The sequence below is a fragment of the Canis lupus genome, chromosome X, assembly GCF_048164855.1.
Source record: "Canis lupus baileyi chromosome X, mCanLup2.hap1, whole genome shotgun sequence".
In the NCBI taxonomy this organism is placed as follows: domain Eukaryota; kingdom Metazoa; phylum Chordata; class Mammalia; order Carnivora; family Canidae; genus Canis; species Canis lupus.
The window spans coordinates 71,271,530-71,299,323 of record NC_132876.1 but is presented as its reverse complement, the minus strand read 5'-3'; the positions used below and the strand labels follow the sequence as shown (position 1 = coordinate 71,299,323).

The following is a 27,794-nucleotide window of genomic DNA, read 5'->3' as shown; positions in this document are numbered from 1 at the left end:
TGTCCTTTTTGGCCCCAGTCTCCTTGTGTGATGGGACCTGGGAGACTTGCATCTGGGCTTGGCAATCTGCTCTGTCAAATGAGCAAACTAGAGAACAATTGGAAGGATGCAGAGCCAGTTCCTCCATGCTCTGTGGAACATACCGTCTTTGCTGTGGCTCACACTATGCCTTGTTGTCAGGAACTGAGTTGTAGTCATCCCCATGTCCCTTCCAAGGGTAAAGGTAGTGTATGGTATGTAGGAGATGGAGATATCAATATCTTGGTGCCAGAGAAACCGGCATCATGCCTTGGAGTCTGCCACTTACTATATGTGAGGTGTTGCTTAGGTCAATTGACTTCTGATAACATTAGTCGCCTGGTCTGTACATAAAATGACTTTTATATGAGAAAATGGGTACAAAGTACATGGAATTTAGTAGATGGCAGCTGTCACCAACATCATCATCATCATCATCACCATTAACGTTTATTGCACACCTCCTACATGCCCATCCTCGTGCTTGACCTTGATGCAGAGGGTAAAGAATAAGCAGTTAGTGATTTCTGCCCCAGGTTAGTATTTAGTGGGAGAGTTGGGATGTACACAAATAATGAAAATTCAAGTGCCAGTCACAGGCAGTACAGTCATGATATAGAGCTCAAAGGAAGGAAAGTTTTCTAAGACTTAACAATAAGGCTGACCAGAGGAGGTGGGTGCTAAGGTAGGCCTGGATAGATTGGATTTAGAGTACTGGGAAGGAGGATGGGGAGGAGAAGGAAGGATGTTCTTGGCTTAGCCTAGCCCAGGCCAGCACCCAAAGCTGGCAGTGTCCCCTGCTTCCCATTGGGCCCGCAGTGGCCAGATTTAGTGCTAGGTCAGCTTTGGGAATGCATATACTGGGCTGGCCACTGGGGGTCGACAGAGATTGAAAACTAGGGAAACTATCGCAGAGAGGGAGGATTTCCTTGGGGACTCTATCCCTTTCATTCAACAACCTACCTAATGCCTTATTTCCCCACCTCTGAAATCCCACCACCTCCCTCCCATGTCTTTAGAGCTTCAATCCCCTATGACACTCTTCAGAAGCGTCAGAAGCCCCCCAGCTTCCCGACTTCCCCATCCTTTCCCAGGACACCAGTCCAAGGAACAAAATTCCTCTTGAGGTTGGGGGCTGCTGTAGGGCTCTATTTTGTGTTTCAGAGAGGGTCTGTGAAAGAAAAACGAGCCAGACCCAGGAAATTTATGTTCCCCCAAGAAGCTGACTTCCTATACGGAAGCTGCTGGGTCGTTCCTTAATTGGAGTCTTATCCTAACCCTGAGTCAGGCAGCCCTCTGGGGAGGTAGAGGCATGGTGGGGGCAGGATGGAAAAAGGCTAGGTGGAGAGACCAATGGCTTAGAAGGAAACCGTGTGCTGACTGGTAGATACACTGTGCCCAGGAGGAAGCACTGGGACCCTCCTGACTGGACCGAAGGTAGGATGGAAGGTCTCTAAAGCAAGCAGGACTAAGTTGTGAGTAGGGAGGGGAGATGTCAGAGATCCTGGCTGGGTTGGCTAAGGGGCAGCTGGGGGCCGACGGGCCTGTGTGCCATGTATCTGTCAATGACTATGTGTCCTCAGGATGTTCCCAGGGGCTCATGACCTCTCTGCCAGTTGACCTGGGTTTATCAGTCAAGGAAGCCCAGGACTTGACCTTTTAACCTTCATGAGAAGTTACCTCATAGGCTGCTGAGAGGTCAGATCTAGTGGGACTGGAGAGATAAGGAAGCAGCTACCCTTCCCTGTGCTCCTTGGGTTGTCCAGAGTTTGCTCTGCTTGGAGCAGGACTGGGCAAAGATGCTATTTCTCCAGCCAGCATCATCCATCCCAAGGCCTACTGGCTTTCTGAGATGGGGAGGTAGGATGGGGTCAAAGACAGGTGAGGACAGCTACTGCTTCCCTTCCCCCAAATTCCTGAGACTTTGACAGTTGACAAATGGCCCAGCCTTGCTTTGCATACTCTCCAGGTAACAGGAGTGTGGTGGGATTTCCTTCCCTCCCTAGACTGCCCCCTGCTGGACCAGAGAACACAAGACAGGAGGGAGGCTAGAGGAAGCTGAGTCCAGATCAGTGCCACACAGGAGGGCAAGGATGTCAAAAGTGAGGCTTCTAAGGAACCCAAGGTATCAGCTGCAGTTCAGATCCATGCTCTGTCTCTCAGATGTGCTGTTCTAGGCTCTTCTCAGGGACAGGGGCAGGTCATTTGCCTATATAGGGCCTGAAGGTTTGCGACAGATTTCTAGAAGTCCACAGTAGGGTAAAGTGGAATAAGGAGAGGATAAAGAGAGAGGGAGGGAGGGGGCAGGGCCATCTCAAGAAGACAGCTCCTCCTATTCCCAGTATCCTGTGGATAGCGTGAGCAGGGGCCAGGCTGACACCTGGAAGATCAAGGTGATCCCAAGGCAAACACCTGTAAACCAGGTGTGAAACTGGGGCAGGGACTGGGCATTGAGAGTCTGGTCGAACCGTCGGCATTGGGGACCACCTCCTCCTTCACCGGCCACTGAAAATTTTTATGGCTGCAGTGAAACTAGACTTGCAAGGTTTGTCTACCGGGGGCTTGGTCTGACCTAGTCCTGGGATGTGGTGCATCCAGGAGAGGGCAGGAGGAAGAGCAGGAGGGCTCCAACCCCATCCTGGGTTTGCCCTGACACTAACCCAGTGAAAGAGTGATTTGGGAGAAACTAGGTATTGGTAGGGGAGGGAGGACAGCCTGGGTCCAACATAGACTCCAGCAGATCTCAGATAGGAGAGCACTGAAGGCAGAGGGCAGAACAGGAGAGAAATGGATGGTGGGAATGAACCAGCCGGGTAAGAGAGGGCATGGAAGAGGCAGACAGTTGGAGCCTGGGGCCTGTTTGTCTCATCTCCAGAGTAGGCCTATCAATGTCTATGTCAGGGATGTTGTGAGAATTAAACTAAGATAATATAGCACCAAAGGTGAAAGTACCCAGCTACAGTGCCTGGCATATAGTGGGTGTTCAAGAAATTCAGCTCTCCCTCTCCCTGTAGGGACTGGCTGTGTGTGTCTGTGAGGAGGGTACCTGCAGAGGCTGTGGGTCTTTGAGGGAACAGACAGGAGACCTAGGGCAGGCCGGGGATGACTATAGATACAACAGAGTGTTGCCAGCCTCACTGGTTGTTCCAGCTTACATTGCCCTGGGCCTCAGCAGTAGGCTTCCTTTTCCCTGACCTTTTGGTGTACAAGACTCACCCCTTGACACACACTCCTTTCCAGAGCCCTGGGGATAGCAGTGTAGACTCCTGAGAGTCTACAGGAGTTACATCAGTTACATCACAAACTGTGTAGCTCAATTGCCTAGGCTAAAATCCTGACTTTTCTACTTCCTGGCTGTGTGGCCTTAGGTAAATCAGTTCACATCTCTTATCTCAGAGTGCAAGGTGGGCAAGGACAGGGGCCACAGAATATGAGGGCTTGTATATGTAACAGTGATATGAGAAAATGTCAGGGTTAGACTCTAGGCTCCACGGGAGCAGAAACCAGGCCTGCCACCTGGTGTTGACATGAATTGCCAAGTGTTCTTGTATGACTATGTACTTTTGTGTGAAAACACAAGAGAGGCTAAAAAACTGTGCTTTTGCACACACAATGTGAGTGAACAGGCAAAAGCAAGAACCTGTGTGAGTAGGAATGAGAATGAGGGTGTCTCTGTGGAAGAATGAGTTTCCATAGAATGAGCACCATGATGGGCCAGGCATGGTGCTAAGCCCTTGCTGTACATTATTTCATCCACCCCTCACCACAGCTCTGTGCAGGAGGGATGATCTCCAAATTATAGATGGATTAACTGGAGCACACAGAAACAAAGTGACTTGCCCAAGGAGATATAGCTAGTAAGCGGTGAAATCTGTGGCTTTGAAGTTTATACCTCCCTGCCTCCCATGGGTGTGGGAAGCCAAGCTCAGAAGGAACTTCTCTGTAGTTCTCTGGGGGCTGCATGGTCTGGGAAGTCCCCACGTATAGATTTTGGTATGCTTGGAGCTCCTCAGAGGCAGGGTGTGATGGGGCTCTTCTTTGGGTCACCAGGGTAGGCCTGGCTCAGAGGCTAGCACCAGTACTCAGGAAACACTGGTAGACTTGAACCTTGAAGAGTATGTGTGTGTGTGTGTGTGTATGTGTGTATGTGTTTGGTGATACTGATCTGGGAGGCTTGGATAAAAGAGGACCCACGTGACCCACAGATCCCAAATTCTTCTCTGGCTCCCGTGGAGAGTCATTTTTCCCTACCACAGGGGCCTGCATTGTTACACCTGAGGCCCAGCTGGGGTGGGACAGGAGGTGGGGACCTGGAGTCACTGGCCCTGGCTGTGGCAGAGTAGGCCCAGTCCTGCTATTGAGGCCCCTATAGTTTGAATGGACAGATTGAGGCAGAAAGGTTGTGCTGTGATCAGGGGTGACCAGCAAGTAGAGCAGGCCTAGACATAAAGAGTCTTCTCCTCTTTCCTCTGCTGCCCTCCTCACCCAGAGCTAGGTGTGCAAACACACACTCAGGAATTGCTGGGACCATAGCCTCATCTCCCCCATCCCCTACTTGGTCCTGAGCTTGCCTCCCAAGGGGAACTGAGGCACGCTGGTGGCAGAATCTGAGGCTGGTTCTGGGGTCGGTGGGGTGCTTTTAGGTGGGAATTTGGAGATGTCACCAGGAACACAGATGAACTTTCCAGGCCTAGAAACCTGTGGACAGAGTAGAGTCCTGGCCATCCTGAAGGCTGCTGCCTTCCAAGCATGAACTAGCTTCTAATCAATTATGCAAGCAAGTAAATGAGAAGGAGCTGAACATGTGGCAAGTCAGTATGGTACAGGTGTTGGAACTGGTATAGGCTTTGGAGACAGATAAGCCTGGGGGAGGGGAACACCCTGCTTCTGCCACTGATTAGCTCAATGACCTCAGTGGAGCTCCTTCTCCTCCTAGAGCCTTATCCTCCCTCTTATGTGAAATGGGGGGAGTGGGACTTATCTCAAGGTACTATGTGAGGAAACTCATCTAACTTGGTTCTTAGTACAGAGTAGGCACTCGGTAAGCAGCAGGCTTTTTTCCATACTCAGGTGCCATGTACACACTTCAAGGAATCCTAGTTTCCAAGCTGTATTATTGATGTGCCCTTTTACCTTGTTCTCATCTCTCTGTTCACACCCCGATAAGGGGTCCAGCTGTCAGCCGAGAGACCCGTCATAGTTCCTCCTGGTCCCTAGCCACCCAGATCCCTTTCACCCTGTAGACTTGTCCCTAAAAGTAGGAAGGGTCTAGTTCCTTATTCCCCCCTCCCCAAATACAGGAAGAGATCATTATAGGACCCAGGGAGAAACTCCTACTTGAGTGGGATAAGAACATGAAGCAGTGTAAATGGCAGAGCACTTTGGGAATGTTGCTCATCTAATTATCTCCATCAAAAAGCAGCAAGGAAACTCTATCCTTGGCAGTCCCAAAGCCAACTCCAAAGCCTGATCTTCCTCCTAGTGCTCTCCCTCCCTCCCCATACCAGAACGCGGTCCTTGCCAAGGCCACCACGTCTGTCCCACGTCTTGTGTTCAAGTCAAGCGCTGGGTTTATGTGTGCCAGGCTCCTGGGTGAGAGCTTCCAATTTCTCCAGGGCTCCCGCAGTGCTATGGAAGATCAGTAGGGGGAGACATTAGCACGTGGGTGTATGCCTGTTGGGGTCGGACCACGAGAGCGGGCCGGGCCGGGAGGGTCTGAGCTATGGGATGGAGCCAAAGTTGTAAGCAAGGAAGCGAGGAGGGGCGGGGAGAATGGGCCCGGGCTGGGAGACAAAGACCCAGATGGCAAGGCCGGGAGGGGCTGGAATCTGGCGTCCTGGGGCCAGGATGCCCGCTTCTGCTTTTTCAAAAGGCGTCTGCCTGTGCCTTTTCCTCTTTGCCCTCGAGATGTCTTTCGTTATCGAGGTGTCCTCTCATCCCCGCTGGCCTATTCTGAGGCCTTGCCTGATCCTTTAGACAGGACAAGACTCTAAATTTGCGCTCCCGGGCCTCACAAGGCTCTCCCCCAAAGCTGAGATTCCGATGGCCTGGTCCTCAGAAGCGAATAACTCACCTCCCACCCACCTCCATCCCGTACTTGACCTCTCTGAGTCTCCAGCACCTACCGCTATCCGTATGTTTAGGACTCCAGGTCCAAGTGCAAGCAGACACTGCATGGCGAGACAAGAAGGAGGATCCTCTGTGGGATGGGACGGGGAGCAAACAGGCTACTTTTGCCACAGAGGTGGGCATAGAGGAGGACTTCAGGGCTCCTGTGTAAAGAGAATGGGAGTAGTTTCCTGGGATACTTGTGACAAAGCCTGTCTGTCCCAGGTCAGTGGGCCAGAGTGTTGACTAGGCGCGCGGGAGGAGAGCAGGAGAGCAGGAGAGCAGGCCGACAGCCCTAGAAGAACGCCAACTTCCCACGGGCTGAGCGCTCTGGGAACAGGACTAAACCGGACCCACCCCTAACCGCAGGAGCCGCACTCTCAGATTGGTGCCATCTAGAGCACGGCGTCCTTAAGAGCTCCCAGAAGCCCCGCCCCCTTCCCGTTCGGGGGCGTGGCATGGGACAAGGACCCCGAGACGGAGCTTACTATTGGCCGGGAGGAGTAGGGTTGGCCTTGCGTTCGCCTGAGCAGGGGAGTAGACAGCTCAGCGGCAGCCGACGGAGTCTATGCGCGCTGGACAGCAGTGGGAGGTGTGTGAGGCTCGCACTGGCTCGCACTGGACCTTCGGGCGCAATCGCTGGGGAGCTGGGACTCGGCGACGGGGCTGCGGGGCTACCCGGCCGAGGCTTCAGAAGCATAAACTGATGGGACTAGCTCTCTTGGTTGCGTCTTCTCGCTCTTCTAAGTACGGTAAACGGGGCCCCCGCTGAAGTAGAAGCTGTCGGGGGGCTCGCAGCCCAGAGTCCCAGTGTGGCCTGGAGGAACGGAGACCGTGACAGGGCGACCCAGCCGGGGGCCGCCGGACTGAGTTTGCGTTGTGGGGAGACTGCCACTTCTTCCGAGGGCGTCGATCCTGGGACGGTCGAGGTGTCGGGGCGGCCACCGAGTCCTCGGCGGGGAGACCCAGTCAAGGAGGGGGCACGCAGTCCCGAACAGTCTCGGGGAGCCAAGCGGAATTGGGCCGGATCACCCGGGGGCGCAGAGCCCCCGTCGCGCCTCGTGCGGCGGAGAGACCAGGGGAGCGAACCCTCGGAGACCACGGCCCATGCCCGGGTTGGGGACGGCTGCCCAGTGAGTCGTCTTGGCCCGCCGGGCAGAGAAGAGCGACGTGGGAGCCGGCGGGAGGGGAGCACTTCAAGGCCGGCGACAGCGGAGGATGGGCGCCTGAGCGGTTCAGAGCGCAGCGCAGCACAGGAAGGCGAGGCCGCTTTGCTGAGGAGGCGCCAGGGGATTCTAAGTGCAGCCTGCTCCCGGGAAGATGGCCCGGCCTGGGCAGCGTTGGCTCAGCAAGTGGCTTGTGGCGATGGTCGTGTTGGCGCTGTGCCGGCTCGCCACGCCGCTGGCCAAGAACCTGGAACCCGTGTCCTGGAGCTCCCTCAACCCCAAGTGAGTAACTTATTGGCTCTAGTCCCTGGGGTGGGAGGCAGTCCTGCTGGGTAAGGCCACGCGCCCCCGAGTGCGTGTGGGGAGGTGTTCCAAAGAGGAGCTGCGCCCCATTTTGTCTCTGGCGTTTTCGAGTGTGTTTTCCTGCGGGCGGGCGGGGCAGGGTGCGGCAGGGTGGAGCGGGGGCATTCGGCTGGGTTGCGACCCCTTGGCTTCCCCACCCTCTCCTCCGCATGTCCCGGATCGAGTCGGGACGGTCGCGCCGGGCGGAGCTGGGAGTCCAGGCGCTCGAGGGCGCACCCGAGAGCGGGGTGGGAGAGAGAACGCATTCCCCCATGGGGCCCCTGGGAACGTGGCGGTTTTCTCTGAGAGCCGCTGGAGGAGCGAGCTTGATATGGGTGGGGGACGAGACCGGAACGCAGGCTTCTCGTTCGTTTAGCTGTGAAGGGACCGCGGCGCGGGACTCTGCGCTTGGGGAGGGTGGCAGCGCCCGTACCCCCATTCGGGCTTCTCCCATTTTCATTTCTCTTTCTTCCCTCTTTGCCTCCCTAGCTTTTCGCTTTGCCGTCTCTTCTAGCCGCTCTTTTCTCCCTGCCGGGGCCGCGGAAAGGCGGGCGTCGCTCCCGGGCTCACAAAGGCGGCGGGTGGAGAGGGGCGGAGTGGGAGGGGGATTTGTTTGGGGGGGGGGTTCGATCCAGCGCCTGTCGGGGGTCCAGTGGAGCAGCGGCAGAGCTTCGAGGGCCAGCCCAGGCAGAGAGTGGCGTCCGAGCTGGCGAGCTAGTGACGGAGGTGGGTGGGGGTCCAAGGATTCCTGCCCAGGCGGGTCTGGTGGCCCCCCACCCTATGTCCCTCAGATTGGGGAGCTATGCATAGCTTTTCCCAAGGGGATGGGGATGTAGCTCTGTAAAGGAGATCCTTTCTTTTCTTCCTCCTCCTTTGCCTTCACAATTCCCCCCACCCCCAAACAACACACACACCTTTTAGGGCGGTGGCTCAGTGGTTTCTGGGCTGTTCGTGAAAAGGTGAAGAGTCGTTGGGGCTGTGAAGTGACCCATGGACCTTTTACTCTTTTGGCATTCGGCACTGGGGTTGGAATCCAGGGTCAAGATTGCTCTTCCTGTTTTGTGGAGATCCTGGCAATGTGTAAATACCCCTACTTGGAAAACTGGGGGGCTTTGGCCTGCCCTCTGTGCTCTGATTTTTGTATCTGGGATCTCTTTCTGTTCAGTCTCCTGGGCTCCTGGGCTAACTTCCTGGGCTCCTGCCTGCCTTGGCCTCTTAGGTTCCAGGGACAGTGCTCCTCTCAGCCTTGGAGTGGGAGATGGCAGTGTCTCTAGTTCTATTCTCCTTGGGTTAAGATAGGGTCCTATTTATGGGTTTGTAGGATGGCTAAAACAAGGTCAGTGTTGAGGGTTCCAGAAAGGGAACAAGGTACAAGGAAAGGGATTGACAAGAATTTCTCCCCCACCCAGAAGCCAAACGGATCACAGCTCTCTTCTAACAGCAGGGAGTTGAGATAGTCTGGGTGCCCTGAGCTGCTTAACCCAAGGGGAAAGGTTGTTCCTCCCCTGCTTACAGGGGATGTAGAGGCTGGAAATGCTCTCTCTTGAGCCAGGATAGCTGAAATTTGCCTGGGGTAGCCCATTATAGGGGCTCATGGGAGTGACCTAATTGCTCTCTCAGGTCTCTAACCAGAGATAGCAGGCAGCTCCGCAGCTGGAAAGGAGCCCTCCTGCAGAGTTGGGGGGAGGTGCTGGGAGAAATAACATCTCTCTGAGCTTCTCCCATTTTGTGTCTTGAGCCTTAAGTGCTCTGGACCAGTTTATAGGTTTTTGGGTTCTACCCACCTCACCGTCCACTTCAGGCCGAGGGCAGGCATCTGGGGGCACAGGGGTGCTGGTGGCTGAGGACTCAGTAGGACCTGCACAAATTCCATCCTGTAATTGAGCAGATCCTGAGAATAGTGGAGGACTGATCCTGGTGTCCCAGCATACAACCTCCCCAGTTCCATCCATGCCCCAGGGTCTGTGTGTGTTGGTGCATGGGGGGGGGGGCAAGGAAGCCAGGAGGGAGGCACTGTCCTCAGCTCCACTGGAGCTCTGGGGGCTGCCTTTACCACAGCATCCAACCCTCAGGCTGCCACAGCCTTTCAAATAAACAATCTCTCCCTGTCTGTCTCCTCTTTGCCTCCTGGCAGAGTTCTTCCTCTCCAGTCCAGTCTGTGGTGTCTGCTCGCCCTCTCACACCCTCTTCTAGCTGTGCTCACCTTCCCTCTCCAGCTAGGTTCATCTGCTCTCTCTCTTTTTCACACTCCCTCTCACTTAGTCACTCTCTGCCTCTTTTGCTCAAGTCCTTTTGTTTCTCGCACATGCCCATGCTCTCCCTCACAGGCTTATTTTTCTCGTCCCTCCCCTCTTCCTCTCTGCTTTTTGGTCTCTTTCCTCAGCCTTGTCAGAAGCTGGCACTACACCCCCCCCCCTCCCGAATCTCCCAGTGCCTATAAACCTTGCTTAATTGCTTCCTTCTTGGGGAAAAAATCAAAATAAAGAAGTGGTGGGGCTGGGGGTATGTTTCCAGGTTCTAGGGTGCTTGCAGCCCTAGCCCTGATGGGGAGAGGGGATCCGGAAGGGCTAGCTTAAGACTTCCAGGCTCTTTCCCCAAATTGGTGCTGGGGTCTTTCAGCATGGAGGTCCCTGTGTGGCAAAAGCTTCTGCCTCCTTGGCCCCTCTTGTCAGATTTGCCTGATGAGTACTGGGTGGGGAAGCAGGTTGAGTCCCACTACAGGTTGGGAAAAACTGGAGTGTATGCACATGCTTGGGTGGGTTGGGGACTGTGATGGAAGGTCCCGGAGCGGCCCCCTCCCCCAGCCTCTTCCCCTGAGAGCTTGGGGCAGCCGGCAGGCCTCACACTTGAGTCCTCAGCCAAGTCCAGCTGCTGCAGTTCAGTCTCTCAGTCCCATTCTGACCCCTTCCTGCCCCCCACTCAGGTTCCCCCACCTCCAGGGAGTGGGAATGTGCCGGAGATCACATTACACCTTCCCTATAAGGGGGTGGGGGTGGGGGGTTCAGCTTGGTGTCCAGACCCTTGACTCCATCCAGCATGGGTGGGGGCAGCTGCAGACCCCAACCCAGGCTTGCCTGCTACAAGCCAAAATGTTGGCCCCAGCCCCCTCACAGCTGTTCCAACTCACAGTCCTGGGGAGGCCAGCTCTGGGGGCCCTTTTCTGGGGCGGCTAGGGACCTGACCTCTTCTACTCTGTGGCTGATTGGCCACAGGTGGGGGCTTGAGAGTGATAGGAACCCAGCAGCTCCTAAAGTTTCCTGTTCCCTTCCCTCTCCACCCCCACCCCAGGCAGCCAGGCCAGGGCAAGAAGGGCCTGTGAGGCTGGGGTGGGGGCTAACTCAAGGACTCCCTGTGTCTCTTCAGGCTCTCCACCGCCTCATCAGCTCAGGTGGATGGGGATGGGTAAAGCCCTGGATACCACCATTTTCTGGGATTGGGACCTTGGAAGGGGTAGGCCATCCAGGAGCTGCTGGTTGCCATGAGAACACCAGGTGTGTGGGAGGGTCCACTCTGTGATCATTAGGGGGGCTGAGGTGGGGGGATGCTCACCAGCCACATTCTGGACTCCTGGCCCTGGGAACCGTAGAAGCCTCTCCTGTGTGTGTTTTCATGGTGGTCATTTGGGTGGAGGTGCTAGCAGCCAGGATCAGAAGCTCCTGTAGCTTCTTACTTCTAAATGGTACTGTTTGGTAGGCTAACCAACAACAGTCAGGTGGCACCTTGCTACTTCCAAAGCATCCTCCTGCGTAAGTTCATTGGTTGTTCCCAACAGCCCTCGGGAGTGCAAATTGTCCCCATTTCCAGATTAGAAGGCCCGGCGTAGAAGACGGAAGCAACTTGTCTAAACTCAGCACATAGGGGGTAGAGCTTGCCATGTACCATTCTTTCCATGCCATCCTGCTACCTTGGAATCTAAGAGAGATAGGAATTCAAGGTGGGGTTTGGAAAAGAGGTGCCAGCTCCCTGCCCCTGGGTTCCCCTCTTACCTCACAGGTGTGTGTGCATCTGTCCTTGTGACTCAGGCCCTACTTGCGTGGGATGAGTGGTACTCTGGCTTCCTCATTTGATTTTGCTAGGTCTGCCTCTGAGGGCAGGCAGCCTGCTTGGATGATCTGAACTAGAAGTCAGCTCACTGCCTGGCACTCTCTCCTGGGCTCTGAACAGCACCTTTGGTTCCTCTCTGGGCCAAGAATCTCACTCCCTCTCAGGGATCCCACAGAAAGCAAACAAGGAAAGGGATGTTAAGTCCCCACCCCCCAGTGGACCCAAGTATTAGCCTGATGGGGCAGAGGGGAGGGCATAGTGCAGTGTAGGTGGGGAGGGTGACTTCCTCTACGACTCTCCTGGCTTCCCTGCCTCTGACAGTGCTGTGTGTGCCAGGACCCAGCCACTGTTCCTGCCCACCCACGCCTGGGCGGGCACTGCTGGGACACGCCAGGCCTGCTCCTGCCGCCTCGGGGGCCTGGGTGGAGCTGGGGGAATGAAAGAGGAGCCTTTAATTTGGGGGCTCCCCACCCTTGCTGGGATGAGAGCAGACTTGAGCTCTGGCTTGGGGGTCCGTCTTTTACTTGTCCTGCCACTCTGCAGGTGCAGGCACAGTGCTGCTGGGGTCACTGAATCAAGGCCATGGCTCAGCTAGAGTCTTCTACCAAACTTGGACTGGCGTGACCTGGGACCAGGCTCTCCCTTCAGCCACCCTCTGACCACAGGTTCCTAGAGCCTGTGGGAAGGGTGAAAGGGAAGGGAGTGTGGGCCTCGTAGAACATGGGCACCTTTCTGGAGGTGACCCCCACAGCTGCAGGCTGGGCCCATTGCAGACTGTATGTGTTTGGGTAGAGAGGGGCTCAGCTGGACAAAAGAAGCAGGAGGGCTGTAAGCCTCTGACCAGGCTACTGCCCCAGACCCTTCAGGCTCCTCACATACAGAGATTTTTATTAGCAGTCATGGCCGCATTTCTTGGCTCAGTAGAAAGGCTGAGAGAGAGACTTGGGCTAGGGTGGAAGGGAAGAGGTAGGCCATAAGACAGGAGGTGGAATGCTTGGGCTGCCTCCCCCAAGTCTCTTTACTCCCTGGGGTGGCTCACTGGGGTCCCGGGGCTATCAGGAGCTAAGGAGGGAAGGCCTCAGGGGTTACCATAGCGACCTGCTTCAGGCTTCCTGCTGGGCCTTGTCAATCCCCTTATTTTCCAGAAAAGGGCTTTGTCTGGGGGTGGCCCCAGGCAAGAAAGCTTGGCTAGATAATGGGGGGAAGTAGTAGTTTTTGAGAAGTAGGGTATAAAGAGTTTTAACTTGGGGACAATCTCTCCCTGCTCCTCAGTTGTCCCTACTCCTAACCTGATATGTATTAAGGGAAACCTGCAGGGTCCCCCACCCTTCTGTAAGGTATGACTGGTGTTGTACCTGGTTTCAGGCTGTGCTCTCACAGGCTATATACCCACCCATTAGGTCCCCTTGCCCCTTTCCTGGGCTTCTCACAGGCCAAGAAGCAGTTTTCCTGGTGTTGGAGAAAATGCTGAGAAGGCACCATTATGGGGGATCAGGGTCAGGGAAGGCAGGTTTCATCAGGCTTCTCTCCCTTCTGCACTTTAGGGGAAGGTGAGTTTCCCCTCTGCCAGCTGCTATGCAAATGACCTTATGAATATTTATGAAGCCATCGCTGAGGTTGAAGAGAGTCTGAGGGGTGTTAGGGGCAATAGTCCTCTTTCTTCCTCCTCCTCCATACACTATATAAACATCTGTTTCCTCAACATCTCTGGATTCAAGGTAGAACCCCAAGTAGCTGAAAGCCCTGTGTTTCAGTTGCAGAGCTCCAGGGCCAGAGTGGCCATAGATGTGCTCAGAACAGCTAACACTCCCTGGTGAGAAAGCCAGGGCCAAGTGTTGAGAAAAGTGAGCTGGCCTGTACCCCTTTACAAGCCCTCTGTGTACCTGCTGTCACTTCCATGTAGGGTCTTGTTGACAGCTATACAAGGATTCAGCCAATGCCTTAGGTCTTCTTAGACCCCTAGGGATTAACATCCTGGATGGGGATAGCCTCCTCTGGTTGGCTTTGAGCACCTCTCTTCAATAGGAGCATTCATCTGATCACTCACCGCCTCACATGAGGAGCCTGGACTGAGTGGATCTGAAAGGCTCCTCTGGCTCTCAAGAAGTTAGAAGTTATCTGATCCTGGTGTCTGGGTAGAACCAGTGTGAGGATTGGAAAATGAAAAAAACAAATGCCTCAGGAACTATTTGGTGAAACTTCTCACCTTTTTGTGGTGCGTAGGCTGACGGCGTTCCCTCTTAAATGTTTGTAAGGGCTTCATCCCATGCCTGCCTCCTTTCTGGACCTCTGGAGCGCACTAAAGCTAGGTACTGAGGGAAAGACCTTCTTGTGCTTTTTATCCTTCTGTATAGCAAGGTGGCAGGCCCCAGCTTGTTGAAGCCTCATTAAACATAGAGGGAGGGCTGCCTTTCTTCATTGGCTTGGTCTAGACTCACCTCCTGGTGTATCATTTGCCTCCCATGAGTGAGGGCACTGAGCTCCCAGTAGGTCCATGTGCCTTGTAGTCCCTCCTGTGCCAATGGGCCCCCAGGAAGTAGAGCCATGCTCTTCTCCTGTCAACTTTGTTCTCTTGAAGCCCTGCTTTCAACCCATCATTGTCTTTGCCAGAAGGTCTGTCTCCAGCGGGATGAAACCCACACTGCTTGTTGTGACCCTCAAGGCCTTCCAGTCTGGCCCTAGCTGAGCTTTTCCTCCTCTTTGTCTGCTTCTCTCTACTAACAGTGGGGTCAGTCACTGGCCTGGGGGTAGTGTTCCAGCCACTCTTGTCCACTCTCTCTGTGTTAACATCTTATTCCTCACCCAGGACCCACTTTATTCCATTCCTTCTGAGGAACCATCTCTGACCATTCCTCTCACTGCCTCCAGCCCTTGTGGTTTGAACCACTATCCTTCCGCATAACCTGCAGATGGCCTAGCCTGGTACTTTCTATTGCTAAAGCGTGCACCATTTTTACTTTTCTGACATCACAGCAGACAATCCTTGAGGATGGGGCCATAACTTATCTTCCTCTTCCCCCTGCCTCCCCCACCCCACCAGAAAACCCCAAGACTGGACTCATTAGGTACTTGCTGTTAGTATCTGGCCTCTTGCCTCTTGGTAGACCAGGCTGTTTCTAAGCAGGAGTCAAACCCGTTGAGTACCTACTCTGTGCTAGGCACTCTGCATGCACCATTGTTCCCCCTCCAGAGTCCTAGGGGCATGGGGCTCTTACCAATGCCAGTGTATAAGTGAGGAAGCTGAAACTCAGGGAGATTGGGTAGCTCATCCAGTGTTGCGGAGCTAGGAAGGGCTGGATCTGTCTGATTCCAAAGTCTGTCTGCTTTCTTCTTCCTGTATGTTATTGCCTTGCTCCAAGCTTCAACCTGCCCAGGCTCAGAAATGGCCAAGATAGCACCACTGTTTTACTGTGTGCTTAGGCAAGGATGGAGTGATATGGCTAGGTGGGCTTCAGTGGCTGCCCTCCCCCTGCTATTCCCTATGCCTGGCCTTCAAGATTGGAAGATGAACCTGGATCAGGAGGCATTGTCCATCTCTCTCAGGATCTGGAACAGAGGCAGTGTGGAGGTGGGGGTTTGGAACGCAGATGTGTGAGGTTCCTGGGGCCCTATCTTACGTGATCTATTGTCCATGCTTGAGTCCCATCTCCCCTCCCTCTGTTCTTTTTAGGACTGAGACTGGTCAAGTCTGAGGACTCGGGTTCTTGCATTCTGGGGGTTAGATGGGTTCCCCTATGAGATGTTGGGCTGTGGGTGTGGGGAGTGGAGGGGAGAGCTGTGTGGAGGAGTCATACCTGGCCAGAGACTGTGCCCATTACCCCTTGGTTCCAGGTGATGCCTATTCCTATCTTTCCATCATGTCCAAGATTAGCAAGGATGGGAGAGAAAGCATGGGTCCTAGACAGGTTGAGCTCCCCCAGTTGTTGTCTGGGAGCCACAGGGTGGTGGCTAAGGCATGTGTGGGCTTGTGTGCATATGGGTGTGTGTGTACGTGTATGTGTGCATGCACATGTGTGCACACACACATATATGTGCTGGGGAGATGGTAGCAGTGGCTCTGAAGGAATGTGAGTGTGATGGGGGTGGGAAGGGGACAGGGCTGCCACCTCCAGGCAGAGGGCCACATCACCCCCTGTGGAAATGCCACATTAGGACAAAGGGCTCCCCCAGCTAGGCATTGCCCCACCCTGCCAAGCAGTCAAAGCCTGGCAGCCTTGCCCATGGGCCACCCCTTCCACACCTTCCTGGCAGTGTGATTCTCTCTCATCACCCCCAGCCTGAGGATGACGGAAGGACAGAATGCCTATTTTTACCATCTCCATCCAGTAGGCTCAGCCTGGCCCTCATCGCTTGTGCCCCTGATTCGGGAGATGGCTCAGGACCCCTGACCCTGAGGCTGACCATGTCTTCCCTTCTGGGCAGGTTCCTGAGTGGGAAGGGCCTGGTGATCTACCCAAAGATTGGAGACAAGCTGGACATCATCTGCCCCCGAGCAGAAGCAGGGCGGCCCTACGAGTACTACAAGCTGTACCTGGTGCGGCCTGAGCAGGCAGCTGCTTGCAGCACTGTGCTTGACCCCAACGTGCTAGTCACCTGCAATAGGCCAGAGCAGGAAATCCGCTTCACCATTAAGTTCCAAGAGTTCAGCCCCAACTACATGGGCCTGGAGTTTAAGAAGCACCATGATTACTACATTACCTGTGAGTCCCTTCCCATCATATGGTTCTTTCTTACCTTGTAGCAGTAGGAGCTTCTAGGTAGTGCAGTGAGTCAGCACACGGCCTATCCTGGTCTGGTCCCCTCTAATACCTGGCGTGCTCTCCTTCCAGCCTGGCTTTAGAATTCTGGCCCTAACATTCACCAGGGGATGGCTGTCAGTTCACCTTAGCTCTAGGAGGTGGGTGGGAAAAGACTCCAATTCCCGGTGCCCTTTCTCATTTTCTTGGCTTACGTAAGGTCTGATCTTGAGAATGGCAGAGTTGGCAGAGAACCCCTTGGGATTGGCTGGCTATTCAGCCTTTCTCTTCCTGGGACACTGACCCCAAGAGACAAAGGAGCCTCTTGCCCTATGTCACTCAGGGAGTTAGGAACTCCAGCCATTGGGACTCCAGCTCAGTTCACCTGACTGGATTCCTTCCAGTCTGTATAGAAGCCTCCCCCATGATTCCAGTTCTAATGGTTTTGCCTCTAAGCAACATCGCCCAATGAGAAGATACCTTAGTGTCCACTGAGAAAGAAGGGTAAAGGCCTGGTCACGATAAAGGAGCAGCACCCTTGGGCGAAGCGCTGGTTTCTGACACGGGCTGGGCCTGGCTAGCTACTCTTTTCCCAGCGCGAGGAAGATAAGCAGAAGTTCACAGGTGGGTGGGGGCTCCTCATCACTCCCCCCACTCCAGGTTCTGTTCTTCCGGGCTGAGACAGCACTCGGATTTCTAGGTAGTGTGGACAGACGTTTCTCTCCCCCTGACTTCTCTGGCCTCTTGCTACAGCTACATCTAATGGGAGCCTGGAAGGACTGGAAAACCGGGAGGGAGGTGTGTGCCGTACACGCACCATGAAGATTGTCATGAAGGTGGGGCAAGGTGAGTGACCAGTGCGAGGGCTCCCATTAAGCCTTGGCACCAGATATCCCTGGCCGGGTATGGGTGTGTTTGGGAGTAGGGGAGGGACAATAGGGTCAGAGTGTCTGAGGTCTGATAATACAGGTCACTGTTGGCTTGTGCTAGATGACTGAGGCACCTATGCTAGTGGGGTCTTCCCCTCACCTTACCTCTCCCCACCCCCCAGACCCCAATGCTGTGACGCCTGAGCAGCTGACCACCAGCCGGCCCAGCAAGGATGCGGACAACACTATCAAGACGGCCACACAGGCCCCCAGCGGCCGGGGCTCCCTGGGTGACTCTGACGGCAAGCACGGTGAGTGTATAGGTGTCTGCCAGAGGGCAGAAGCCATTGCTTAGCTGCCTTTTCAGGCCCTGTCTCTAAAGAAAGGCGGAAAAGAACGCAGGCTGAAATGGGCCTTGTGGCCCGGGGACCCCTGGCTGATCATTTCTCTCCTCCTGTCTCCTTCCTCAGAGACTGTGAACCAGGAAGAGAAAAGCGGCCCAGGTGCGAGCGGAGGTGGCAGTGGGGACCCTGATAGCTTCTTCAACTCCAAGGTAGCTTTGTTCGCTGCCGTCGGTGCTGGCTGTGTCATCTTCCTGCTCATCATCATCTTCCTGACGGTTCTGCTACTAAAGCTGCGCAAGCGGCATCGGAAGCACACCCAGCAGCGGGCGCCTGCCCTCTCACTCAGTACCCTGGCCAGTCCCAAGGGGGGCAGTGGCACAGCAGGCACAGAGCCCAGCGACATCATCATCCCCTTACGGACTACAGAGAACAACTACTGCCCCCACTACGAGAAGGTGAGTGGGGACTACGGGCACCCCGTCTACATCGTCCAAGAGATGCCACCGCAGAGCCCAGCGAACATCTACTACAAGGTCTGAGAGCCCAGGGCGGCCTCGGGCCCCCAAGGGACAGTCAGCCAGGACTGCACCTCTTCTTTCTCCCCCACACTCCCTTCCCTGACCAGCTGTGCCCACCTTTGTATTTAGTTTTGTAGTTTCTTGGCTTTTATAATCCCCCCTTTCACCCTGCCCCCCTGGGCTTCGGAGGGGGGCGCTTGTGCCCCCGGCCCCCATGCTCTCGTGCCTTCCCCCTCCGGCCAGGCCTCTGGGCTCTGCAGGGGCGCCCCTTGGAGGGCAGGGTTGGATGCTGATGGACAGTGGGTAGGAAAATGCCCCTCTGGCCCTGCCCCCCACCATTCCCTCTCCCCACTTCCCAGGACTGTTCGTCCGCTATCATCACTGTTTTTAATGTTTTTGTCTTCATTTTGTAGCTGTCAACTCATTTTCATCTGTTTTTTAAAGAAAAATGTAAAAGGCAGCCCCTCCTTAGGCTTTCTGGGCCTGGCCCAGCCCAGTTTAAGGGAACTGGGGTGGGACATGGCCAGCCAGGAAGTATAGGATGGCATTTCTTTTATAAACTCCTTGGTATTTAGGAGAGGGGTGGCAGGCCAGAGCTGTTCTTGCCCATGAGGGAAGACGAGAGTACCACTGGGCAAAGCTCTCACCCTACCCTCCTGACCCTCCTTCTACAAAGCTGATCTTGGCAATGGGGTACTGGCTGCCACCCTTCCACCAAAAAAAAAAAAAAAATCTCTTCCTTGTGGGATTCTTGGGCTTCTCCTGCCTCCCTCACTCTCACGGTAATTAACGTCTTAATTGGCTGTTGCCTGGGGAACAGGAGAGCTGCTGCAGGCAGATGACCTCATGGGGGTGGAGGGAGGTGAGGTGCCCAGGTGGCTATTTGCCCTGCAGAGCTGGGAGTTCCCCCTCCCCCTCCCCACCCTATTCTCTCCTCATCTTTGGCATCTCTTGGCCTGGTGGGGAAACAGAGGCCCAGGGCAGAGACCTAAGCGGGTATAAGGCCAGGTGGCCTGCTCCTTTTCTGGGCTCTAGCACGGGTGGGTGCCCCCTCAACCCAGCTTCTGCTGGTCCCTCCAATCTTAGGCTGGGACTTGGAAAGAGGAAGAGGCTGCCCAGGGCTGGGCCAGCACGCCGTGCACTTTGACCCTGGCTCCTTGCCAGCACGGCTGCTAACAGACTGCCACTTGAGTGAGCTTTGCAGGCACTCCCAGAGTGGCCAAGGAAGGAGCTGGGCCTTACACCATCCACCTCCACGCTGCCTCCTGGCCAGCTGCCCACCCCAGTGCCAGGTGGGAGAGGGAGCAAAACAGCCAGCCCCTTCCAGGTGGCAGTTGGGAGGGTTTTTTTGTTTTTGTTTCTGTTGCCATTTGTGTAAATACTAGTCTTTTTGGAAAAAAATAATGTAAAGATGTTTTGTATAAACTCTGAATTATTTTCCTGTTGCTTTTTTCTTAGAAAAAATGAGAACTAAAAAAAAAAATTAACCACATGGAGAAATGGGTGTAAAATGGTGTCATGATGTTGGGGAATGAGGTGTGTGTGAGTGTGTGTATGTGTGTGTGTGTGTGTGTGTGTGTGTATATGTGTATGAGAGAGAGAGAGGGAGGGAGGGAGAGAGAGATTTCCTGTACTCAAACCACTGAAGATCTGGACAGGTATGGGAAGAGGATGGTTTTCCTAGTGGAACAAGATGTTTCAAGTGTCCTATGCCTTTCCTGTTCTCCCCCTATCCTCTTGTTTGGCTGGAGCCAGTGACCATTTCCCCTTCCCTGTCCACCCTGTGACCTCTGTAGCATAGGCCATGAGCATCTGCCCAGTCTGTCATTAGGCCCAGCTAGAGAGAGTTGATGGGGGAGGGGAGTTCCCATGGGGACCTGGGTGTGTCTGCCGGTACTGCCACCACCTGGCTGGAACTACATCTGGAACCTGCTGGCAGGCCCAGCCCTGCTCTGCTTCAAGACACCTAAAAGTGGATAGAAATAACTTTCCAAGAGCTGGGCCTCAGATGTGGCCCACTAAGTACTGGGGTTGCTTCAGGCTGCCCAGTTCCCTTCTTAGCCAGAAGAATCTTCCTCTCCTGTCTTCTCCAGAGGTGGGCCACACCAGAATCCTCACCGTGGCATACTTAGGAGCTTCTGGCTAGCAGATGAAGCCCTAGAGCTGGGCAGCCATGAGCAGCCATGAGCCCCTGGTCTCCCTTCCCCAGGCTGATGGTCCAGGAACGTGGAGGGGCTGGGTTGGGGGAAGGTAAAGAGGATCTGGCCTCAGACACAGAGATGCCGGCTGACAGGGCCTGGGGCCTTCCTGCTCCAGTTTGGTAGGGTGGGGGGTGCTCCCAGTAGAGATGACTAAGGCAGATGTCAGGTGAGGAGACAAGTGAGATCCCAGTAGCTAGAAATGGGTAAGAAGGCTAGAGGAAAGAAGAAAGAGGAAGGAAGGGGAGGGTTAGTTAATGATCCAGAGGAGGAAGCTTCAGAGAACCAGCCAAGGAGCAGGCAGGGCTATGAGGAAAGTGGGAAGCCCATGGAGAAGGAAGGGGGAGGAGAGCCACGGGACCTGTAGGGCTGTAGGGCGAAGGGAAGGGAAGGCTGGGCTGGGCCTGGCTGGGGTGCTCCCAGAGCCAGCTGGGGCAGAGGCTGTTTATTTGGTTTCTCATTAACCAAAGGAAGTGCCTGGATCAGATGGGGCCTCTGCTACTTGACTGGCTGCCCAGAGTGGGGCCCACAGCCTGGGTCTGGGGTCTTTAACCCGGGCTGTTTCAGGCCAGGTTGATGTCACTGAGGTGGAGCTTGACCCGGGTTGGGTGATCCTTTCATGCACTCCTGCAACTGAGTGTCCTTGGGTGGTCCCCCCCACCCAGCCCATGATATTAGTTGCCCTCACTCTACCCATGGCGGCAGAGGCAGGGGGTGGAGTTCCTGGGGCCCCTTGGGAATAGCTGTGGGGGTGTGAAGTAAAATCTGTAGGAGAAAGCAGAGTCTCTGACAGTCTCTCTGACAGCCCAGATTTGTGATTGGCTCTTCCCACTTGCCTTGGCCTGGGTGCTATGGCTGGCGCTGGTTTGAGCTCAGTGCCCAAGCTGTGCTGGCCACAGAGTGGTGCCCAGTAGCTCCTTGTGGCAGAGTGTCCTTCACCTGGACAGTGCCTGCCATGTGTTTCAAACACTTAGCTTACTTACACTGAGTCTCATAAACTTTCCTGTGAGGGTGGACAGTGGGGAATCATTAGCCTCATATTTGAGATGAGGAAACAGAGACCCTCTTGGGGGCAGTGACTTGCCCAGGAATGCACATCAAGTGATCCCCAGAGTGCTAGGATTGGAGCAAATAGAAGTTCCTTGAAGGTGATTGGCCTTCTCTCCACCCCTCGCCCCTTGCCCAGTGTCAGGTGAGACCGAGCAAGCGTGCTTTAGGGACCTCAGAGAACAGGAGCCCTCCCCCACCTTCCCTTCAGTTTGTGTGTGTCAGAGAGAGACCAAACTTAGCTAGGTGGAGGCAGGAGGTGTGAGCCTCCTGTGGTAGGGCCCCAGACGGGCCCCACCCTCAGCTCTCCTTCCTGTCCCAGCTGGGCCCCAGCTCCTAGTGAGTCAGGGATAGAATAGGGATGCTTTCCAGGTGAGGGTGGGGCTGCCTGGCTTCCTCAGCAGGCTGAACCCAGATTACCAATGTGGCAAGCTGGGCGGGTGCTAACCAGGCCTCAGTTTCCCTGAAGGGACAAGCCTTGTGGAGCTGGAAAACCAGAGCCCTTGTGATTTATTGCACTGTTCCATTTTATGCTTGCAGGAGACCTCCCTGAGGATGCGGCTGGCCTGGCACACTCTAGGCAGGGATCTGAGGGTGGGCCAAAGAACCCAGGCCCATCTGGGACTCTCCTAGGTTTGCCCCTGCTGAGCAAGCAGCCCTTTGGCCACCTGGCATCAGTCACTCTCAGAAATCCAGCCTTCCTGCCTAGCCTCCCATCCTGCCCAGGCATGTCACAGTCCCACTGACACCCCAGCTGAGTCAGCCCCAGCTGGCCTGGAGACCCTCTTTGCCCATCTGCTGTTGGTCTCCCGTACAGCTGGCTGTGAGATCTGGGGGGCTGGGGCCCCAGCTGGTGCTTATTAGGTTGGCTTCTCTTTTGAGAGGCTGCTGAGGGAGAGATCAACCTCTACCTAGGACAGGGGATCCCAAACTGAAAGCAACTTTAAGGTCATGGGGGAGATAGTAATTATAGGTTCTGTTTCCAATGGTTAGTCACCCAGCTGGCAAAGAGAAAGAAAAGAGGAAAAGCAAGGGGGTTGGGGGGAATAAGGAGTATGTGAAGGGATATGGGAGGGTGGGAGGAGTTTGCTGCAGGGCCCCTTGATACAAGGGGAAAGGGCCCTGGCCCGAAAGGCTTGAGACTGAGGACCTGTCTCAGCTCCGACATGACTGTGTTTGACCAGAGGCAGGCAAATCCCTGCTTATTTGGGCCACAGTTTCCCTGTCTGGGTAATGAGGAGTGGAATAAGATTTCTTCATGCAGTCAGAAAATATTTACTGAGCACCTACTATATGCCAGCTGCTGGTCTGGGCACTAGGGTATGGTGATGAACAGAACAGACAAGGTCCCTGCTACCAGGGACCTCACATTTTAGAAAGGCCTTTAAGTGCCTGGTTAGCTCTTCGCTGTTTGTGTGATGATGGGTAGTGGGAATGGGAAAGGCAGAATAGAATCCGAAAGTTGGGTTCTGAAGTTAGCCCTCATGCATTCATTCATCCATTTCCCCCCCATAAAGTGTTGAATGCCTGGCACGTAGTAAGCACCAATAAATGGAACCTGTTGCTTTTATCATGAGGCAGGGAATGGGCAGTTCAGCTGGGCTTCCTGGGGACCCCAAGCTCCAGCTGTTCCCATCATCACTGACCAAAGCTGGCCTTCTGCAAAGTCCCTGAACATCCTCATCAGAAGTTATCCTGAGGCTCCAGTCTCCAGGCTGCCTCCCCTCGCCCCTGTCCTGAGTTCCTGGGCTGGGGGCTGGGCAAAATATACCCATGATAAACACTTCCAAAGCCAAAATAGAAGAGATGTGTGCTCTTAGCCCTTGCCTACCGCTGTGGCTCTGTGGGCTCACCTCTCCCAGCCTCCATAGAGGCTCAGAGGAACTGGCTTCTGAGAGAGGAGCTTCCCCCTTTTCTCTGGCCAGGGCCCTAGGGAGAGACTCCAGGTGGCTCCTTAGTTTCCATATTAGCAGGGGAAGCCAAGGAGATCCTGGAATCCACCCTGCATCACAGGGATTTCACGCTGTCTGGATTCTGCTGGGCAGCTCTCAGGGGGACTAGCCAGATTTTCCTGGCTGCCCTCATGCCTGTTCAGTAGAATCTGAGAAGTCAGAGGCCAGGAAATTGTAGAGCTAGGACCTTCCCGAGAGCTTCTTTGCAAGACCAATCCCCTTAGGGGGAAACTGAGGCCCAGACACCAGAAGGGACTTACCCAAGGGGGCACACAGGGAGTACTGGCAGAGCCAGGCATTGGAACCAGCTCCTCTGCCTCCTAGGCCACAGTTGTGTGCTTTTCTTACACGTTGTTGCTTTTTCTCTCAGAATCCCCAGAAGTTTGTGCCTGTGAGTGAAGGAAACAAATCTATACATACACAGTATTTATATCCACAAACTGTGTAAGTTTACACAAGGCAATTACCGAAGCGACACATTATGGCCCTGGGAGGTGGAGGCCCAGTCAGAGCAGACCTAGAAAAGGCCCTGATAGTTGGCTCCACTCCCTGGGGAGCCCCCCTCTCCTGTGGCACTTTACACAGCTCTGAAGTCACTCGGTACAACAGTTTGGGGGCAACTGTAGAGGACAGACCCAGAACTGGGCATCTCAGCTGGGCAGGGCCTTAAAGGGCAGATGGTTCGCCCTTCCCTGGGAGACCAGGGAGGCCGTGCAGCCTCCTGTGCACACCTCCAGGACTGGCCTCCCTCCCTCCCCCACCTCCCTCCCTCCCCCACCAAGGCAGCCAGCCTGACAGTTAGCTGTCCTCACCACTGCTTCAGCCCCCCTGCACACACTAATAGCCATGGCAGTAACATGCTTTCACATGCAAATTGCTATGGAATTCTCAGCCCCTGCTGGTGCCCCAGCCCCCAAGGCCTCCCCCTGGGCAGATCAGAGAAGTGAATGGAATCTTTCAAGTTGTTATGGCGTTTGGAGACCTTCATGTCCATCCCTTGTGGGATGGATGAGAAAACTGAGGCCAGAGCAGGGAGGAATGAACTGCCCACAGTCACGCAGAAGGTTCACCAGGACTGGCCCTCACCCAGGTCTTCTGACTCGCAGCCTGCTGCCCCTTCAAACCAGCACACAGCCTCCCAAGCCCTGCCCCCACCCCGGCTTATTTATTGTGGGCTCTGGGATTCCTTCCTCTAGCACACTCAACTGAGGCACCTCCCCGTGGGGCCTGGGAGTATCAAATCCAGAGAAGTAATGGCCAGAGGTATCTATGACTTAGGGGCACTTTCTGTGGAAGGGAGCCACTCTCCATCGAAACAGTCAATAGGCGATATTTGCTCATTTATAGCTTTATACAATAGCCCACCCACTCCCATCCTCTGATCGAGGCCAAACTGCTCTCACTACCCCCTTCCAGCCCCTCACTGCCCCCTTCATTGGCCCCAGCAGGCCTGCCAAGCCATGCCAAACCTTCTCCTGGGCCCTAGCCTTGCCAGATCTTCCTAGCTTTGTGTACAATTGCCCTGCTGGGGTTGCCACCAGTAAAACCTGGGAACCCAGCTGAGGTCTGGAAAAATCTCCCTTTTTTTTCAGCTCAGCTGAAACAAGGTCAGAATTTTCTGAAATGAACTTTACAAGGAAACAAAAATAAACACCAAAGGGGAAAAAGAACAGTTTACAGAGCACAGGTGTCTGCTCCCACTTCAGACCTGGTCGTGCCACAGACAAGCCTATGCTAGAAACTTCAGGGTTAATCCCCCAGTTCTGCCTCTGAAACACCTCTTGGCCCTGCCCATTACTGACCACCTCTAATGCCACCACTCTGGTTCCAGCTGCCTTCATCTCTTGCCTGGACTATGGCAATAGCTTCCTCAGGGGTCTCCCTGCTTCCATCCTGTCCCCTTCTTATACAAAACGGCAGCCAAAATGATCTTTCCCAAACTCACTTCTGATATTGTCAATCTCTGTTTACCTTTCAAATGTATCAATAATCCGTCAACTCCTTGGCATAGCTATCAGGGCCCCCGGGTCATCCGGCCCCTGTCCATATTTTAAGTTTTGAACCTGTCATCCTTCCACCCCATACTCACTTTACATCCCAACAACACAAAACTACTCACTGGTCCCTGACCAGGACAGGCACTCTTGAACCTCTGAGCCATTCTGGATGCACTTCCATCAGCCAGAAATGCCCACCCACTTGCCCTTGGCCTGGCAAACTCCTATTGATCTTCATGAACACTCCTGACCTACAAATCCAGGCAAAGGTAGAGTTTTCTTCTCTAGAGTGCTTCTGCTCATGCTGTGTGGCCTGTGTCTGTTTCTCCCACTAGATTGTGAGCTTCTGGAGGGCTGAAACTCTGTCTAGTTCATCTCTGCATTTCACCTAGAATGAGGACCAGAACAGAGTTTAGTACAGAGGCAGTATCAATAAACTTTTGAAATGTTTGTCGGATAAAGGGGTTTGGATGGGCTGGGACAGTCATCCCAGGGCCCTGGCTCTGGCCCTCTACATGTTAATGTTACTGTCCAGCCAATCTAGAGTGTCAGCATCTAATTATATTACCCTACAATAATAGCATTTATTGAATACTTATTATGGACCAGACACTATGCTCAACACTTCACAAACATTACTCCATTGACATGTCAGGTCTCAATGAGGCTTCAGAGAGGGCCTTATCTGAGGCAGGACTATGATTAGCCCTGTCCTACAGATATGGAGAGAGAGGCTCAGAAAGGGAAAGTACCTGGCCCATGAGCACATGGCTAGGAGGTTGTAGAGCAAGGATTTGAACTCAAGAGGCCTGATTCCAGAGTCCAAATGCTCGAGTACGTTGCCATGCTAGTGAGGTGAGGTGGTAGTGTGCTAGCCAGAGGAGACAGCGAAGTTGTGCTCTGCAGCCTGCACCACTGATGTTCAGCCACATGGCTTCAGACTCTGGTTGCTGTGGTAGTTAAGAGCCTAGATTCTGGAGTCAGGCTGCCAGGGTTTGCACCCCAGCTTTACCACTCTCTAGCTATGAATTCTCTAGCAAGTTACTGAAACCCCTCTGTGCTTTTGGTTTTTTCTCAGTAAGACGGGCCTGAGAGTAATAGCTATCTTCACGAGGTTGCAGTGAGGATTACATGAATGCACACATAGCAATCCCTGAGAACAGAGCCCTGGTAACTGCTCAATGCATGCCATCTACTAGCCTTCAAGTCCTGAAGCAGCCTTCGGTTCTCCTCACCCAGCTGTAGGCAGTCTGCTCCAGGCTGGTCTCTGTAGCCACTGGAATCGGAGGCTCAGTAGCCAGAGATTCTCTGGTCTCAGCCTCAGCCTAGGTCATTATGGTTCCAGTGGGAATCCAGCAGTGGTGGCTGCAAGTGCCTCCAGGCCCTGGTCCCAGGGCTTAGCTGGCCCCTTAGCTCCCAAAGGCCCAGAGAAAGGAACACCCAGTCTGTTGTGCTCTCCCCCTACCCAGGAACTCAGACTCTGGGTCAGGATGCCTGCATTTGAGACCTGAGTGTCCCACTAATACTTGAATAATTTAGCTCTTGGGGCCTGGGTTTCTTCATCTGTTTGGAATGGAATGATGTAAGCAAAACTGCTTGGGAAAAAGCACCAACTGAACTTTGATGTAAAGAGCCACCACTTCCCATTAAAATGTGGGTTCCTTTGGGCCAGTGAAGCTGGCATTCAGCACAGAGTTGATGAATGGATTAATGAGTGTCTCTCGACCCGGAGTCTATACCCATCCCCTGCCAGTCTACACCCATCCCCTGCTGTCTCCAGCAGCAGAGATCCAGTTCCAAAGCAGGAGTGCTCTTGTAGTTGTCTGTAGTGCTTATGGGAAATCAAGAAACATGTGTTGCCCTGTTCAGGAGAAGCCCATGAACCAAAACCTGAGATCTGGAGACTATTCTTGTTCACATCCTCATCAGGGTGACCGAAGCTTCCAGGGACCATTGAAAAAAAGACGCTATGCTAAATAGCTTCTATCTACACTTAGTAGGCTGGTGAAAGGCAAGCTGGTGCAGCCATTCTGGAGGCTGGTTATTTAATAATATGCATATCAAAAGCCCTAAAAGGTGCAGACCCTCTGACCTAACAATTCCACTGTGGATTAAGAGCCCGTGTAAAGGATTTTCATTGCAATTGTACATAGTTTTAGGGTTTTTCTAATATCAAAGAATTGGAGAAACCTCAAAAGCCACCTTTTCTGGTAAGTGTTCATCATCTATACCACACACACCTACACACACACACAACACACACACACCCCCGCTTCAGTAATGATGCAAATATTTTGAGGTAGCATATATTAGCTTCCCAGCTCCTTTTCTGAGGTCTATGAGTGTCCTTGGGCTCCAACACGTTGGATCACAATTACTGAGTTCCTCACCTCTCAGTAATTCAGTTTTCTCATCTGTAAAATGGGCCTGCTGATACCACCAATAGTGTTGGGTT

At 54.1% G+C, this 27,794-nt stretch overlaps 1 protein-coding gene and 1 long non-coding RNA gene across 2 annotated transcripts; one reads left to right on the top strand and one right to left on the bottom strand.

The window, feature by feature from the left end:
* Positions 1 to 396: 396 nt before the first annotated feature.
* On the bottom strand, positions 397 to 6,536 carry LOC140628687 (uncharacterized). Its single transcript, XR_012026695.1, has 3 exons — positions 6,144 to 6,536; positions 5,523 to 5,646; positions 397 to 507 (listed from the first exon to the last, which is right to left on the bottom strand). It is a non-coding gene; the product is annotated as an uncharacterized lncRNA (long non-coding RNA).
* Positions 6,537 to 6,642: 106 nt separating this feature from the next.
* EFNB1 (ephrin B1) lies at positions 6,643 to 19,645 on the top strand. Its single transcript, XM_072818118.1, has 5 exons — positions 6,643 to 7,574; positions 16,101 to 16,378; positions 17,168 to 17,260; positions 17,466 to 17,594; positions 17,754 to 19,645. The coding sequence occupies exons 1-5, from the start codon at positions 7,447 to 7,449 to the stop codon at positions 18,164 to 18,166; spliced, it is 1,041 nt and encodes a 346-aa protein (XP_072674219.1). The 5' UTR covers positions 6,643 to 7,446; the 3' UTR covers positions 18,167 to 19,645.
* The last annotated feature ends 8,149 nt before the right edge of the window (positions 19,646 to 27,794 follow it).

Bases quoted from the DNA above. Each gene is read 5' to 3' on its own strand.
- EFNB1 (XM_072818118.1), top strand. From the start codon at position 7,447: ATGGCCCGGCCTGGGCAGCGTTGGCTCAGCAAGTGGCTTGTGGCGATG. The intron at 16,379-17,167 runs GTGAGTCCCTTC...CTCTTGCTACAG, and splicing joins CCATGATTACTACATTACCT to CTACATCTAATGGGAGCCTG. The intron at 17,595-17,753 runs GTGAGTGTATAG...CTCCTTCCTCAG, and splicing joins TGACTCTGACGGCAAGCACG to AGACTGTGAACCAGGAAGAG.